The sequence below is a fragment of the Natrix helvetica genome (assembly GCF_964273705.1).
Source record: "Natrix helvetica genome assembly, chromosome: 3".
In the NCBI taxonomy this organism is placed as follows: domain Eukaryota; kingdom Metazoa; phylum Chordata; class Lepidosauria; order Squamata; family Natricidae; genus Natrix; species Natrix helvetica.
In genome coordinates, this window is record NC_138549.1 from 47,424,935 (window position 1) to 47,442,085 (window position 17,151).

General features: G+C 40.1%; 1 protein-coding gene across 2 annotated transcripts in view; it reads left to right on the forward strand.

The window, feature by feature from the left end:
• The window catches only part of GRPR (gastrin releasing peptide receptor), a 47,732-nt gene extending 32,564 nt beyond the window's left edge, over window positions 1-15,168 (forward strand). For both annotated transcript variants that reach the window (XM_081947337.1, XM_081947338.1), the window contains 2 exons: window positions 2,817-3,168; window positions 12,480-15,168. In XM_081947337.1, the coding sequence (XP_081803463.1) occupies window positions 2,817-3,168; window positions 12,480-12,884 (757 nt within the window). In that variant the 3' untranslated portion in view covers window positions 12,885-15,168. The remainder of the gene's footprint in view (window positions 1-2,816; window positions 3,169-12,479) is intronic.
• The last annotated feature ends 1,983 nt before the right edge of the window (window positions 15,169-17,151 follow it).

Here is a 17,151-nt window from a genome sequence, read left to right on the forward strand (position 1 = left end):
GGAACGTTTAAGCAGTTTTGACCACAACAAACCCCTAGGGACTGAGTCAAACGCTGACTTTAGGTCGATAAAAGCAGTGAAGAGTTTGCCACCTGGTATAGTAGTATATTTGTCGACCAGGTGCGCTAGGACAAAGCAGTGACCCAGTGTGGCAAAACCCGCTTTAAACCCAATTTGTTCGGCACCAATAATATTGGATTCCTCAGCCCAAGAGAGGAGTCTGCAGTGGAGATATTTAGCAGACAATTTCCCAATAATAGAGAGCAGGCTTATGGCGCGATAGTCAGCTGGGTTGTTTCTATTTCCTTGTTTAAAGATTGGCACAATAATTGCTGAGCTCCAGGAGGAAGGTACCCTGCCAGAGGAAATAATATATGTAAAGAGTCTTGCCAAAAGAGGAATCCACCATTCAGGGTTGGATTTTAGCAGATCAGGGGGAATAGCATCAGGGCCAGGAGCTTTGTCTGACTTGAGTTCGGAGATAAACTCGGTGATCTCAGCATGGGTCACAGGTTGCCAGTCAGGGGCTACAGGAGACAGCTGTGGGTCAGGCACGGTTGATCTTGCTGATGCCTGGTAAATTGCCAAGAAATGGTTTTCCTAGTCTCTGTTAGAGATGCAGGATAGAGGGAGTTCCCGATGGCCCGGCAAAGAGCTGGCAGCAATTTGCCAAAATAATCGGGTGTCCTTCTGCTGGATAGAGAGGAGAAGTAAATCCCACTTCTCTCTCTCTTTAGCTTTCGTTTTTTGGGCAATTAATCCTTTGTACTCCCGCTTCAGGCAGTAGTAGTCCTCTGGTGGGCGTTTGTCCCCTCAGTTGCGGTAGAGCAGGTAAACCCATTTAATCTGGTTCCTAAGCATCAAGCAATTTTTGTCAAACCAAGTATTACTTCGTGATTGATATGAACCACTCGGCCCACAGACGGCTCCAAGCTCCCTTTGGACACTGTTAATTAGTGATTCAAAGGCCAAGACTATCTCCGAGCCACTGCTTGCTAGTACCTGATTATACAAGTTGAGGCATTCCGGAGATGATAAAAAGGAATGAAACTTTCTTTCAGTATTGGGAGACCATTTGCTCCTCCTTGTACACGAGGCCACATAGGAATCTAATAACTGAGGGCCCTAGGGAGATGTATATTTGAAAGAAGCTCAGTAATTGTAACCAGGGGTTAGTGGTCGCTCTCCGTAAGGCAGTCCACGTAAAAAGCACGTACTGCCTCTCTTAAAGGTTGAGATAACAGCACAAAATCAATAACACTACTCTCATGTAAAGAACTAAAAGTAAATTCGCCAGCCAGATCACCTAGGGTACACCCATTAAGAATTATCTTGATGTGTTAGGCTGCTAGAAGGGCTAGCTGAATGCCAGCAAAATTTGTTAATTGTTCCTTCGAATGTCTGGCTGAAGTCAGGTGACTTATGGCCTGGAGGGTTTCTTGGGGGTAGAGTGCCTCTATCGCTGGGGGGGACTTGAACTCCCAAACGGCATTAAAGTCACCCCCTATAAGGATGTACAACGCTGGGAATTTAGTTTCCATACAAGAAATATAGTTCTTCAGCATGCCCCGTTGAGCCTTGATATCGGCTTGCCCCCTCGTCGGGGGAAGATAAACATGGAACACTAACAGTTTGCTGCGTCCTTTCTTAATAGACTTCTTTCTGTTTGGTCTCAGGCTATCACCCAGAGTTGATAGTTGATTTGGTCTCAGGCTATCACCCATAGTTCTAAATTAATTCTGAACACACACACAAAAAAATCTTTTCAATATTCTGTACCAAATTTGTGAGCGGAAAACATGGATAGTGGATCTCCCCTTTGGCAGTAACTGTAGTGTTGATATATTAAAAAGCCCTAGGCCTTCCACGGGAATTTAATTGAAGTGTGGAAAACCAGGAAAGCGCAGTTTGCTGGAGAATATTACATTGAACCTTTGGCTATGTCATAATGACATAAGTGCAATTCAACCATGACAATTTACCTGAAACTCCCTGTATTTCCCAAAGCAAATCTTTTTGCATCAATCTGAATGGATAAATAAATACTGGAAAATTTTGTTGAACAAATTGCTTCATTTGTCAATGAAGCGTACCTTTTTCACAAAATGTCCAGTAATTAAGTAAGTAATTTTACATAATTGAGGAAACAACATTTACAATGCAGTCTGTGGTACTGTAATTCAAAGAAACATGGAAGGAAACTGGGTGAGAAACAAAAGTTAAACATTCGCTGGCATATGTTGATGTTAAACACAGCTCCAAAATTAACCATACATAGAATAAATATGCACACTTAGCAATATGTAATATCAGCTATGGGAAGTCAAAGACAAGAATAAACATTTATTTCTGTGGTTTGGAAATAGACACATCCAAGCTATTATATGCAGATGGAAAAAATGTGCTTTCCTTTCAATAAAGATTGATTATGGCAAAGAAAAGGATTAACTCTCCCTGTTTATACTTGCAGCTCAAGAGTTTTCTGCAATTTTTATTTAATTGTTGAATCCTATTGTTATCTCTAGTTTGACCAGCAGAGTTCCCATAGAAGATTTAGTGTCTTTGTAAATAAACAACTATTCATTCATGTTCAACGAAAGAGGTACTACAATTCAATATACTGTAGATTCAATGCCTAGGGTGGAGAAATGCAGCAGAAGGTGCAATCCTGCTTCAATATTTAAGGAATCATCACCACCACCACCACTCAAAAAAGTTGTACACATTTTACAAAAAAAAGCACTACTCAATATGATTCTGTCCTAGTAAACATCCTTTGATTTGGTCAATAACAGAACTCTTTATCTTGTCTTTAGGTATAAAGCCATAGTGAGGCCAATGGACATCCAAGCTTCACATGCCCTGCTGAAGATTTGTTTGAAAGCCACTACAATCTGGATTTTCTCCATGCTGCTTGCCATTCCAGAGGCTGTGTTTTCAGACTTGCATCATTTCTATGACAAGGGCGCTAATAAAACATTTATTAGTTGCACACCTTACCCGCTTACCAATGAATTGCATCCCAAAATTCACTCCATGGCTTCCTTTCTCATCTTTTACGTAATCCCCCTGTCTGTTATTTCAGTATATTATTATTTCATTGCAAAAAATCTGATTCGGAGTGCTTACAATCTACCAGTAGAAGGAACCATTCAGGTTAGAAAGCAGGTATGTGATGTTTGATTTATAAGGACATATACATACATACCCACTATCCAAATTACACAGCTCCAAACTGAAGATAGTTTAGCATAAAACTGTGTGCTGTATCCAGATATTCAGAATAGTTTATTCAGCCCTACTGGGGCTGAACTATTCCAGACAGCATAGATAACACATTGGGATGGTGTCATTTTGGTGAAGGCTATGTCCTATCTTCAGGGCACAAGTCTGGAACAAAGAATGGATATAGAGTTTTACCACATTATGCTTCTTATGCTTGATTTTCACCCATTTGGGATGCTTTAGGTTAGTTCTGCATTACATGTCCAGTGGACATGTATTTCTCATAGTGCTATCCTGGGTTTCTTCCCACCCCCAAGCATACTAATATGGAAATTAAAAAATGGATACATTAGTCATTTATCTTCTTCCTTCCCACCACTTTATCTGATTCTCCCTTCATTTCTGAAAACAGTTCTGCAGAGCATTCTTGAAAGCAGCAACTAATATAATTGAGAAAAACAAGAAGAAGCTAAAGAACTGTGGGACTTCAGAATTCAAGCTGATAAGCACCTGCCACACAAAAGTCCAGTCTTAACAATTGTTGACAAGATAGACAAAAATGTCTGAATAGTAGATATTGCAGTACCTAGAGATAGCAGAATAGAAGGTGTATCTTGTCCTGAAGAAATTTCCAAGTAGGGAGTGCAATTTCTATTTATGCTATTAGTCTCAGACAAAACCTCAAAAAATAACCTTACAAGTCACCCAGTTCTGTGCTACCATTTGTATGATATGCTGGGATTGGAACATCTTATAATAGTATTTTAGTTGTATTTATTTTAGTTACTGTGTTCTTACTTATTCTGACTCCATTATTAATGGTTTTCTCTTACACACACTAATGTAGATTGTAGATGAAAGATGATGATGATGATGATGATGATGATGATGATGATGATGATGATGATGATAGATGGATGGATGGATGGATGGATGGATGGATGGATGGATGGATGGATGATAGGATAGATAAAAAGATGGATAGATAGATGGATGGATAGATAGATAAATTGATAGATTCATAGAGGCAGAAACAGACAGAGATAGGCATAGGCATAGATAAATACAGATACAAATATACAAATGAAAATGATAGAGATAGAGATGGAGGTAATATTTCTTTTATTCAGTATTTTCTTTGTGTCTGGCCTTAGGGCTGTAATACCTTTGAATTGAATTGAAGAGAAGGCGAAGGAGAATATCACAAAATACAAAGATGTTCAAATAGAAGTAGAACAACTATAGTTAAAAAAAAGCAAAGAAAGTGCTAATAATAATAGGCACCTTGGGTGCAGTTCCAAAACATCTGAAGCACTACTTGAACACCATCAGCACTGACAAAATCACCATCAGTCAATTGCAAAAGGCAGCTTTACTCGAAACAGTTTATCTTGCAACAATACCTTTAACAACTACATCTGCCTATCTTAGGTCCTTGGGAATGATTCAACAAGTGGATAAAAATCCCAATCCAGTGTAAACATCTGGCTGACTGTGCAACTAACCATAATAATATATTATATATAATATATTTTGGGCGACTCCCAGAAATGTTGGGCAATTTGTGTAGCTTCTAGCAATTTTCCAAATTTTGACAACACTTCTAGCCATTTGGAGAGATAGAGGAGAAGCAGAAGAAGCACAGCTCATATTGTGTGACTGAACAGTCATACAACAATCAAGATAGAATGGTTTTGCACAGTTATTCATTCAATGAGAATGGTAATGGGCACTGACTTCTTTGTTCTGGTTATTCTATTCCAGTGGTGGGTTGCAGGCGGTACACCCCTGTACAGGCATACCGGATCCTGCCCGGAGCACCAGGTACCGTTCCGGTACAGTGCTCCGGAGGGCCCACCCGCCCACCCAGACTCCTTATCTGTGCTTTAAGCTTTTGGCGCTTCCGTGCACATGCATGGCACATACAGCGCCTGCACGATGCTCCGCCGAGCAGCTGAAGCGTCGCGGAGGCTTGTGGAAGCGTCGCAGGCAAGTACGACGCGTGCGCGCACACTGCGAGCATCCACTTGGGTGATGCCAGGGCCATTCCAACTGTACTGGTTGGAATGGAATACGGAACCCACCACTGTTCTATTTCTACCATTCTAGATGGTGAAAGGCTTTCATTACAGGTACATAAGGGATGATGAGATATGGAAAAATAACTTTAGAACAGCAAGAAAAAAATTATTGATACTGCTGATTTTCTCATTCCAGCATTCCAGTGGCAATTTTTAGTGATGCGACAGCCAATATCCATATAGTAAAAATGGTTACCTAGCAGTTAGAAATTTGAACATTAATGCTAGACCCTATTGCGTTTTAAGTATATTTTGTATAAGAATGTATTATAAATTATATGCCTGAATGATTACTGGAAAATGAGTTACTTTTGCTTTCAAAAGGACAATCATTGCCCTATGTTACAAGGAAACTAGAGTAAACTGAGGGGTGAATTGCTTCCATCACAGCAGTTTTTTTCTGTTCTCGTCTCCAACTCTAGATGGAATTGAAAGATGCTGTGTCACCTTCCAGACATAAATCCTGACATTACCATCAAGACCTATAATTACAGTGGCAGAACAATCACATTCACATCCTTTGCTGAATTCCCTTCCTTCTTTCCTTCTTTCCATCCTTCCTTCCTTCCTTCCTTCCTTCCTTCCTTCCTTCCTTCCTTCCTTCCTACTTCTTTCTTCATTTTATATTTCATTGCTGTAACACATTTTCCACTTATATTTGGCTAATTGCCATCTATCCATTTATATAAAAGGTTATGCATTAATTCCAAAGAATTTTAACTTTAAACAAAAGGCTTTGAATCATTCCAGTCACGATGCAATTACTGGAAAGGGAAACACCAGAATGCTTTCAACCTCAGTATGTCCTCCCATATGAACCAATAAATTTCAGTGCTTCTGTGTCTGTAAATATGCGCATCACACTTAGTAACATTCATATAATACCTTATATGATATAATATATTGTCCTGTATTACTTATATAATACTATTGTTGTTGTTGTTGTTAGTTGTGAAGTCATGTGCTACCCATTGTGACCCCATGAACAATGTTCCTCCAGACCTTCCTGTCTGTACCATCCCCCAGAGTCAATTTAAGGTCACACCGACTGCTTCAGTGACGCCATCCAGCCACCTCATTCTCTGTCGTCCCTTTCTTCTTTTGCCAATCTTTCCCAGCATTAAGCTCTTCTCCAGTGAGTCTTTCCTTCTCATTAGGTGGCCAAAGTATTTGAGTTTCATCTTCAGGATCTGGCCTTCTAAAGAGCAGTCAGGGTTGGTGATCTCTAGGACTGACTGGTTTGATCGCTTTGTAGTCCAAGGGGCTCTCAGGAGTCTTCTCCAGCACCATAGTTCAAAGGCCTCAATTCTTTGGTGCTCAGCCTTTCTTTTGATCCAACTTTCAAAGCCATACATTGCAACTGGGAAAACTGTAGCCTTGACTCTACACACTTTTGTTGGCAGGGTGATGTCTCTGCTTTTTAGTATGCTGTCTAGATTTGCCATAACTTTTCTCTCCAGGAGCAAACATCTTTTAATTTCTTGGCTGCAGTTCCCATCTGCAGTGATCTTGGAGCCCAGGAGAATAAAATCTGTCACTACCTCCATTTCTTCCCCATCTATTTGCCAGGAATTGAGAGGCCTGGATGCCATGATTTTAGTTTTCTTAATGTTGAGTTGTAAGCCAACTTTTGTACTCTTCTTCTTCACCCGCATCAAGAGGCTCTTTAGTTCCTCTTCACTTTCTGCCATTAGAGTGGTATCATCTGCATATCTGAGGTTGTTGACATTTCTCCCGGGAATCTTAATTCCAATTTGTGATTCATCTAGCCCCGCCTTTCTCATTATGTGCTCTGCATATAAGTTAAATATGCAGGGTGACAGTCTACAGCCTTGCCAAACTCCTTTCCCAATTTTGAACCAATCAGTAGTTCCATATCCAGTTCTCACTGTTGCTTCTTGACCTGCATGTAGGTTTCTCAAGAAACAATTAAGATGGTCTGGAACTCTCATTTCTTTAAGAACCTGCCACAATTTGCTGTGATCCACAAAATCAAAGGCCTTAGCAAAATAAGTTTGAAATATTATTGCAATTGTTGTTATAATGTAATTGTTGGAAGTGACATATAAGATGATTGAATATATTGTTGATATAACGTAAAACAAAAAGCTGCCAATGTTTATCTTTTAATTTTTGATCTTTACTTTTTTTTCTGTAAAAGTTGTGAGATTTGGGGGGATTTCTACCTTTCGCACGATGTAGCTGTCAAAATTTTGTATACCTACCTATCCCCTTCCTATAAATATTTGTAAAAACCAATAAAATTCTTTTTAAAAAAAATCAAAGGCCTTAGCATAGTCAATGAAGCAGAAGTAGATGTTTTTCTGGAACTCCCTAGCTTTCTCTATGATCCAGTATATGTTGGCAATTTGATCTCTAGTTCCTCTGCCTCTTCGAAATCCTGCCTGTACTTCTGGTAGTTCTTGATCCACATACTGCTGGAGCCTAGCTTGTAGGATTTTGAGCATAACTTTACTTGCATGTGAAATGAGTGCAATAGTGCGGTAGTTTGAACATTCTTTGGCATTGCCCTTCTTTGGAATTGGAATGTAAACTGACCTTTGCCAATCCTGTGGCCACTGTTAGGTTTTCCAATTTGCTGGCAAATTGAGTGTAGCACTTTTATTGCATTGTCTTTTAAGATTTTGAATAGCTCATTTGGAATACTGTCACCTCCACTAGCTTTGCTGTTGCTCAGACTTCCTAAGGCCCATTTGACTTCACATTCCCGGATGTCTGGCTCGAGGTCAGTGACATTAAGGTCATGGTTATCAGGGACATTAAGATCATTCTTGTATAATTCTTCTGTGTAATTTTGCCACCACTTCTTCATCTCTTCTGCCTCTGTTAGGTCTCTGCCATTTTGGTCCTTTATCATGCCCATCTTTGCCTGAAACATTCCCTTCATATCTCCAATTTTCTTGAAGAGATTTCTGGTCCTCCCTATTCTATTGTTTTCTTCTATTTCTTCGCATTGTTCATTTAAGAAGGCATTCTTATCTCTTCTAACTGTTCTCTGCAATTCTGCATTCAATTGGACGTATCTTTCTCTTTCTCCCTTACCTTTTGCTTCCCTTCTTTCCTCAGCTATTTGCAAAGCTTCCTCAGACAGCCACTTTGCTTTCTTGCATTTCTTTTTCTTTGGGATGGTTTTAGTTGCTACCTCTTGTATAATGTTGCGAACCTCCGTCTATAGTTCTTCAGGCACTCTATCAGATCTAATTCCTTAAATCTATTTGTCACCTTTACTGTATATTCATCAAGGATATGATTTAGTTCATACCTGAGTGGCCTAGTGCTTTTCCCTACTTTCTTCAATTTAAGCCTAAATTTTGTGACCAGAAGCTCATGATCTGAGCCACAATCAGGTCCTGGTCTTGTTTTTACTGACTGTATAGAGCAGTGGTAGTCAACCTTTTTCTACCTACCACCCACTAATGGATCTTTCTTGATGGAAAAATTTCCTTACCGCCCACCAGTTTTTGCGCAAGTGCAGAATATTTTTTTAGAAAGGAGGGTGTTTTAAAAAAAAGAAATGTACATACATTTATCTTTTTATTTCTACTTTATGCATGTTTATAATGTTTTTAACTTTATAAAGTTTAATTAGAAAACAATAAAGTAAATTGAAATTAGCTTTATTAGTGATTAATGAGATCTTTGAGGCTGATGCTGCGAGACTAAATATTTGATATCTGGTTCGATTTTCGTAAGGAACAAACGAAGGTCTCCTCTTTCGGTGCTTTTCCTTTTTATCTCCTTTTTTTTATCTTCCTTAGGGCTATGTACAAAAGTAAGGCTGAGCTAGTTAGCCCACTTATTATTATTAGCCAGCAACAATTCTCTCCTGCCTTTTCTTTCTCCTATTTTGCAACTGCTCTGCTCCGTTTCTGCCTGTCCCTGCTATCAGTTTCTACTCGACTTCTCCTCCTCCTCCTTTCCCCACAACCCCACTCCCTTTTAGCAGTGATGATGTTACCTAGTTTGGTAATGAAATGTCTGTAAGAAAATCACCAAGCTCAAAAAGCAGCAAGGATCCCCTATCCCCCACCTCCTCTTTCTCCCTTTCATTCTCCTTTTTGTCTTTTCTGCTCCTTCCCCACCCCACCCCCTTCTAGCAGTGATGATGTTACCTAGTTTGGTAATGAAATGTCTGTAAGAAAACCACCAAGCTCAAAAAGCAGCAAGGATCCCCTATCCCCCACCTCCTCTTTCTCCCCTTCATTCTCCTTTTTGTCTTTTCTGCTCCTTCCCCCCCCCCCCAAGCTCAGAAAGCAGCAAGGATTCCACTATCCCCCACCTCCTCTTTCTCCCTTTCATTCTCCTTTTTGTCTTTTCTGCTCCTTCCCCCCCCCAAGCTCAGAAAGCAGCAAGGATTCCACTATCCCCCACCTCCTCTTTCTCCCTTTCATTCTCCTTTTTGTCTTTTCTGCTCCTCCCCCCCCCCTCTAGCATTTCACCAGCTCAGGCACAACCGGAGAAGTTTCTCTTCTCAGAAATGTCTTCAGTGGAGCGGTGAGGAGCTGAGGAAACTTCTCCGGTCGCGCCTGAGCTGGTGAAGTGCAGGCAAGCACCGTCCCATCGCCAGGGAAACAGTGAGTGAGGTGAATCACGTGGTTGCTCAGATCACACGGGCGCAGCCCAACCAGAGAAGTTTCTTTTCTCAGAAATGTCTTCTCGGGCTGCGCCCATGTGATCTGAGCAACCACGTGATTCACCTCACTGTTTCCCTGGCGATGGGACGGCGCTTCTCGCGTGCGTTAGTTCAAAAGGAGGTTTTAACCTCCGAAATCCCCACCGCCCACCTGGAATCCCAAAACGCCCAGTAGTGGGCAGTAGGGACCAGGTTGACGACCCATGGTATAGAGCTTCTCCATCTTTGGCTGCAGAGCACATAGTCAATCTGATTTCTGTGTTGACCATCTGGTGATGTCCATGTGTAGAGTCATCTCTAGGGTTGTTGGAAAAGAGTGTTTGCTATGACCATGCATATTCTCTTGACAAAATTCTATCATCCTGTGCCCTGCTTCATTTAGTACTCCAAGGCCAAACTTCTCTATTATTCCAATTATCTTTTGGCTTACTATTTTAGCATTCCAATCCCCCATGTTGATAAGAACATCATTTTTTGGTGTTAATTCTATAACGTGTTGTAGGGCTTCATAGAACCGGTCAATTTCATCCTCATCCTCAGGGGTTGGAGCATAGTTACCATAGTTATATAATACTGTATAATAATATAGTACATGTTTGGCTTATAAAGCCCTTTGTTAGCTAGCTGGATAATATGGAATTATATAATCTAGCACTCTATTTTTAACTTCTATAAATATGTGGTGGAACATGCATTAGGAAGACTAGAAGTATGTTCACCTATCATTCCATAGCTTCGTGTAGGCTTTAATTAAAAAGAAAACTACAAAATCCAGGATTTTGGAGGCTGCTACAGATTTTCTATGTTGTTAATCCTACCTATGATTGGTTAATCGCTAGCAGGTTTTGTTTTCCTACCTATTTTGGGCCGCCTTAAAAAAATTAAAAATGTTTCTAGTTGTTTAATCAGCTGCTTCTGAGTGCTGGTGTTGGTTAAGGGAGAAAGTGCACATGTCAAAAGCATCAACTCACTACTGTATTGACTATGCTTTCAATGGGAGGTTGTCCCCCCATTTTGTTCATTTCTTCATAGGCTTCACATGGGTGTCAAACTCACCACGTCACATTACTGTCACGTGACATTTCATGATGTTTTTCCTATTCACAGAGCTGGGGTGGGCGTGGCCTGCGTGTGACATATCTGGCCCACAGGCCGCCAGTTTGACACCCCTGCCTAAAGACTTTTGATTCACAAATGTTCATTTCTGTTAATACTTCTTGCATTAAGAGAAGAGGCTGGTTTGATGATGGTGTAATGAGAAAGAGTCTCTCTTGCACATTGCACTTTTGTTGTTATGTTACACACCATAATAGCCATTAGGCGTTGTTGTATTCATAATTGTATGCAATACTTTCTCTCATATAGGACCATTTTCAAAAATAGTTATATCTCTGAGGCTAACAGAAGAAAATATTGTATCTCAGTTTAAAGGGACAAAGGAGAGTTTTACAAATGGTGACTCTGAATTGCTATGAGGAAGTCTCTTTAGTATTCAGTGCTGACCTCATCTCCAATAGCATTCTTTTGTTCAAGACAATGCAGTATATAAAGGCAAGGAAATACAACCTAGAACAAAAGAATGCCAGATTAAAATAAGAGGGAGATGAAAATCAAAGCAATCATGGTTGCATTATACCATATATATCTGAGTAGATACAGGGAAGGATAGAACCATTTGTAACAGTAATTGCTTACGATGCCTATAAATATTATAAAAACTGTATGTAAAAATAGTTTCAAATGCTTGACTTCAGGGAAGCATACTGTATGTGGGAAACAGGTAGCAAGGACTTATACATTGTAAATGACTATGGTGTTTTTTTCACAAATCCTGTAACTCTTTTCATTATGGAAGCACACTTGCAAGCATACTGACTAGGTAAGCTGCCACCATACAAGAGCCTCTAAACATAGGTGGAAAAAATACTAAATCATATTATGATTTGGTGTAATGCTTAGTTTGTATCAGGTTAAAACAAAGACTGCCATCATTAAACATATTGAACTATAGTTCCCCTGCCCCTTGCAGTAAAGCTTGTATACTGTATAATAGCGGCCAATAAGTGACTGTTATGAGGGTCAAAATCTGGTCTTGTAGCACATGAGATTTAATGCAGAAAACATGGCTGCTTCTCATGCTGAGTATCAAGTAGCAAGCATAAACATGGAGCACTAATTTCAAAACGTACCCTGGGTCAGATTATGTAGGCCTCTGTCTACATAATTATACTACAATCTGGTCCTAAAATACAAAGGAGATAAAAGTCATATTCCTATAGAACATTAGTACTTGGGTGGGACTTCAAATGGCTGTAATCAGGGATGCAGAGCATGAGTGTTATTTAGAATGACCAATTTCAAAAGAAAAACAATTCTATAAGAAAATAAATGAATGAATGACAAGAGAACTGGAAGTCAGTGTGAGCATCCATGTATTACTGTCTACATAACTAAAACTAAACATAGGGTTCCATCTTATCTTTGGTATTGTTCAGCTAATACCTCTTTTTTCTTTTCAGATGGAATCTCGGAAACGCCTCGCCAAGACAGTGCTAGTTTTTGTCTGTATCTTTGCTTTCTGTTGGCTCCCTAACCATATCATCTACTTATATCGGTCGTACCATTATTCAGAAGTGGATACATCTGTCCTGCACTTTATCACTTCTCTTTGTGCTCGAATATTGGCATTTATTAACTCTTGCATAAACCCTTTTGCCTTGTACTTGCTGAGCAAAAGTTTTCGGAAACAGTTTAATCACCAGTTATCTTGTTATAAAACCCGTCTTCTCATTCGATCCCAGAGTACAGCCAGAAGCACCACCCGGATGACATCTTTCAAGAGCACCAACCAGCAGTCCATGATCACCTTCAGTTTTATTAATGGCAACCAGAACTGCCATGAAGAAAATGCACAGTGTGCATGAAATTAATACTCACTGCAAGAGCTTACTAACTATTGCTGCCTATTTGTATGTAGTCAGCAACAAATGTACATACCGGTATATACATAAAGAATGGGTCTGTGACCAGACCGTGAATTAGGCAGTGTGCAAGAAAAATAATAATGCAGAGTTAAAGGGCTGTCCATACCTGCATTTTGTTTTTATGATTTTGTATTATAACATGCTGCTACACTTTCATTCACATGGTGTGGATCATATTTTCTAGTCTGATGCTTTGCAGATGTGAAGGGACTGCAACATCTGCCATTCCCACACAAGCCAGGAATTCTGAAATTTGGAATTAAAACATATTTGGAGGACATCTGTTAGATAAAGGGTGGCCTAGCATGGTGTTTCCCAACTTTGGTCCTTTGAAGATGTGTGGACTTCAACTCCCAGTATTACCCAGCCAGCATGATTGGCTGGGAATTCTGGAGGCTGACGTCCATACAACATCAAGGGGCCAAGGTTGGGAAACACTGCTCTAAACTCAAACGAAGGCAGGGGCCTTAATGAAAGAAAATAATTTTAGAGAAGCTATTTTTTATATAATGAAGCTTGGACTTTTATTTATTGCTGGAATGAGCCTGTCCCTCACTGGATTTTCTGTGATGTACAAAAAACAAGCACAGGATTCAGTGCAAACCCCGTTTTATTATTCCCTTCTGAACTTTTCTTCTTACCTTCCCCACTTCTATTACACCATTGGTATTTAAATCCTCTTTTTTTAAGTGGAAGTTCAGGTGGAGCTTCAGGACAAACTGAAGAACTCTAAAGGCCAAGGCAGAACAATGTCATGCACTAGCACTCAGTTAACAGATAAATGTGTACAGCAGGAGATTGTTCTTCTCCCTTGGGCTGATATCTTAGATTTTTAGAGTCTCTCAGTTAGAATCACCATTTGTCTACATTCAAGCTTAAGAACATACGTTCCTGGTTCTTTGCTTTCTGTATTAAAGAAAAGTAAGCCAGATTGCTAAAAAAAAAGCACAATTTCTTCAAAAGAAACATGTTGAAACATGTTTAGAGTCATGTAACTAAGTGGAAGAGCATTACTATTATTATGTAGTCTTCGATTTACAGTTTGGGACTGATAAAAACAGTTCAAGTCCTAACCACATACCTAAGAGCTGTTAAGATAATGTCTGAGTATATAGGCAGTTCCAAGTGGGGTGATTTTCTCCAAAGTCAAAATATTCCGGTCTAATAAGTTCAAAATTTCCACGTATCTGGGCAACCCTGTGGGTTTTGCTCCAAGGACTCCTATTGCTATTGGGACAACCGTTGATTTCTTCCTCCACAATCACTCAACTCCAATTTGCAAATCACAATATCTCATTTTTTTCTGGTTGTTTCTGTTCAATTTGTGCATTATTGGTATTGCAATATCAAAGAACCAGACTTTTTCTTTTCTTTTCCACAATAGTGATGTCAGGCATGTTGTGGGCCATATGTCTGTCTGCTTGGACCCAAAAGTTCCACAGGATCTTGATCTGTTCATTTTCAAGAACTTTGTCAACTTGGTGTTCCCAGTGATTTTTCAGGCAGTATTAATTCATGGTGTTTTTAAAAAGGTGTAAAGAGAATTAAGTTTACTGGGGTTTGTCTCACTACCTTGCCCATATCTGAATGAAAAAGTATATTGTATATAATTTGAATGTGAAAAGTGGTGCCATTTCAATAAATGTAAGGTTCATTATGTTTACAGGTGTATGCATTTTACCATATGTGGGGTGGAGTGCAGGGAGAGTAAAGCACTGATTTCTCCAAATGTCATAAAGTTTTTATAAAAATGTCTTTAGCCAATGCATCAATGTTTGCAAGATAAGTCATATTGTGCTCTATACATGTTTTGTTATGGTGAACAAATGTAAAAGGAATCTCCACATTTTCCTTACATTTTCAAAAATAGACTATAGTAATGATGTAAGTGATCACTGCTAAAATCTCGACCATTTTTCTTCTTCTGCAGCATTATACTTCCAGATGATATAAGTAATACAGTTCAAATGTTTTGATATTAATAGATTCAAAACAAATAGAAATTCCAGATTTTGCAATGGTGAAAACATTTTTAACATCTGGCATGTATTTTAATTTAAAAAAGGATGAAACATGATGGAGAATAGCTAGCTTAAAGCTTGTCTTGTTCTCAGTTTGATTCCCTAGGGGCAGATCAGCCCTGGGAAAAGCACTGACAAGACTTCCAAAAATAGTTACCATGTTATAAATTTTGAATGTAACAGAAAAAGAAAATGCATAAATATGGGATGGCAGAACAATTATACTAAATGTAAATGAAAATTAATTTAAATATCAATAAAATTAGGTTTTGTCCTAGCATCATCCCTACTTTTTGGAATGCTATTTCCCTTTACATTCTGCTTTCTGATTAGGTGGATTACTAAAACATTAAAACAAGTAAATATTTGGCTTTTATTTTATTACTTCAATCCTGCCTTTATTATTTTTACAAATAACTCAAGATGGTGAACCTAGTACCCTCCTCCAATTTTCCCCACAACAACAACCCTGTGAGCTGGGTTGGGCTGAAAGAGAGTGACTACCCTAGAGTCACCCAGTTGGCTTTCATGGCTAAGAGGGGCATGAACTCATGGTCTTCTGCTTTCTAGCTTGTTCCACTAGATCAAACTGACTCTTACAAAAGCTATAACAAAGCAATACCAAAATGTTAAAGAAGGGTTGCTTGGTATTTTTTCAAATCAAATTACAAGCACATTGTGTAAACAAACTGGTCCTTCAGACGTTATGGAACCACAGTACCGTATTTTTCGCCCTATAAGACGCACTTTTTTACTCCCAAAAAGAGGGTGAAAATCTGGGTGCGTCTTATAGGCCAAATGTAGCCACCTGGGCAGTGGTGGGTTTCTGCGGTTGGTCAATGAACCCGGAAGCTCCGCCCCTGTCACTCACTCGCAAGTCCTTGGTGTTTTTTTGCATCGGGGCTTGCTGCAAAAGAGAGGGAGCAAAGACCTTTTCTCTCTCTCCAACGTTCTTTCTTTCTCTTTCTATCTTTGTCTCTCTCTCTCCCTTCCTTCCTTCCTTTATCTCTTACTCTTTCTTTCTCACTCTCCCCCCCCCCATCTCACACACACATACGTACCTTCCAGTTGGCAAAAATTTCTGTTTTGCCAGCTGGGAGGCTGGCAAAGAAGCCTCGTTTTCCCTGCCGCCCGTGGCACTTCACTTGCTGCAACTCGAACAATGGGGAGGTGGGAGTAGCGCTGTCCGGGTTGCAGCAAGAAGGATCGGCTGCGGGAGTCCGGCAGAGCAGTGTGCGGAGCCGTGCGGAGACGGGCTCTGCGCACTTCTCTGCCGGTCTGCCGATCATCCGCTGACCCCTAAAGAAGAAGGATCGGCTGTGGGAATCCGGCAGAACAGCGTGCGGAGCCACGCGGAGACGGGCTCTGCGCGCTGCTCTGCCGGTCTGCCGATCATCCGCTGACCCCTAAAGAAGAAGGATCGGCTGCGGGAATCCGGCAGAGCAGCGCTACTCCCACCTCCCCATTGTCCGAGTTGCAGCAAGTGAAGTGCCACGGGCGGCAGGGAAAACGAGGCTTCTTTGCCATCCTCCCAGCTGGCAAAACAGAAATTTTTGCCAACTGGAAGGTACGTATGTGTGTGTGAGAGGGGGGGGGAGAGTGAGAAAGAAAGAGTAAGAGATAAAGGAAGGAAGGAAGGGAGAGAGAGAGACAAAGATAGAAAGAGAAAGAAAGAATGTTGGAGAGAGAGAGGCACAAGAAAGGAAGGAAGGAAAGGAAGGAAGGAAGGAAGGAAGGAAGGAAGGAAGGAAGGAAAGAGGGAGAGAGAGACACAAGAAAGAAAGGAAGAAGGAAGGAAGGAAGAAAAAGAAAGAAAGAAAGAAAGAAAAAGGAAGAGAACTTATGATCACAATTGAGCCCAAAGTTTTGGTTGCTAAGCAAGAGCATTGTTAAATGAGTTTCATTCATGAGTTTTTACAATCCCCTTTCCAGCAGCATTCACTCAAACCAGATGCATATGAGGGGGTTAGAGACCACCAGATGAAATATGGGGGTTAGAGAGCACCAGATGAGATATGAGGGGTTATGAGACCACTAGATGAAATATGGCTGGATAAGAGAGCACCAGATGAAATATAAGTGGGGAGGGGAAATGAAGAACATATTGGTAATATTGACAGTTCTTTCATTTCTGGATTTCTTGCTGTTTCTTGCTCTGACTGTTAATGAGAGTAAAGATAGTTCTT